General features: G+C 33.3%; 1 protein-coding gene across 1 annotated transcript; it reads left to right on the forward strand.

Annotated features, from left to right (window-relative positions):
* The first annotated feature begins 251 nt into the window (after positions 1–251).
* LOC107931365 (mitochondrial import receptor subunit TOM9-2) lies at positions 252–805 on the forward strand. Its single transcript, XM_016863246.2, has one exon. It carries the CDS (start codon positions 371–373, stop codon positions 674–676), a length of 306 nt encoding a protein of 101 aa, XP_016718735.1. The 5' UTR covers positions 252–370; the 3' UTR covers positions 677–805.
* Positions 806–1,084: the final 279 nt, after the last annotated feature.

Genomic DNA, 1,084 nt, shown 5'->3' on the forward strand with positions numbered 1-1,084 from the left:
AAAAGTATTGTAATTTGATAAAAAGAAAAAGTTAACAAACATAGTTAATAAGAAACAAAGAAAACATTTCAAATGAATTAATTAAATTTTTAACATTTTATCTCCATTTTAAATAAGGTATACCTGCATTTACGTTCTGTTTATGATAATAATTTTTTACTGACAGTATATATTATTAGCGCATAGTAAACAAAAAAAATATTTTTTGTCTTAAATATTTAAGATTAATGTAAACGACAATATCTTATCCTATAAAAATTTAAAAATCCCGGACCGTAATAAATAAAACGTAATCTTTATCTTTTAGGACGAAATAACTCCACATCGTCTTTCGTCCTCAAGTTTCCTTTTATCTTCAAACGAAAAAAACATGTCGGTGTTGGGGCAAGGCAAACATGGAGGCTCCGCCGCCAATGACGACGGCAGGAGCATCGTTGCTAGACTCTCCGGAATGAGCGACGCCACGAAGAGAGTGGCGAAGGAGGCCGGCTACGTGTCGAAGAAGCTGTTGAGGAGCACGGGAAAAGCGGCGTGGTTGGCGGGGACAACGTTCCTTATTCTGGTGGTGCCACTTATCATCGAGATGGACCGCGAACAGCAATTCAATGAGCTTGAGTTGCAACACCAAAGCCTCCTTGGCTCACGCGCTGCTCCCCTCCCCCCACCTCCCAAGTAAAACAACAACTACGGTTTAGTTTGGGGGATATTTGAAAATTTTCAGCGCTGGTCTTTTATTGGTTATGTTAATGTAGTATGGATTCCTTTTTGTCAGGTTAGATTATGAAATATTATTGTTTTAAAATTATGAGCTTTCTGATTATGTTACATAATGGGCTACTGCTGAAATTCATGAAAATTAATATTTGAAATTGAAGCAATGCATGGAAATATAATTTAATATTTATTAAAGCAATATGAATAAATCTTATTTTAAAACCAATTGGCTGAAAAATGAATTAATATTCAATATCCATGTTGTATTTATAGGCTAATTTATTAGAAGTAATTTTAAAAAGGGTTGGCTTAGTTTAAAATTTAAGTGTTTAATATTGTTGTAAAAAAATACTCTTAAAAAATAAAATGT

Source organism: Gossypium hirsutum, chromosome D10, assembly GCF_007990345.1.
Source record: "Gossypium hirsutum isolate 1008001.06 chromosome D10, Gossypium_hirsutum_v2.1, whole genome shotgun sequence".
Lineage (NCBI taxonomy): Eukaryota > Viridiplantae > Streptophyta > Magnoliopsida > Malvales > Malvaceae > Gossypium > Gossypium hirsutum.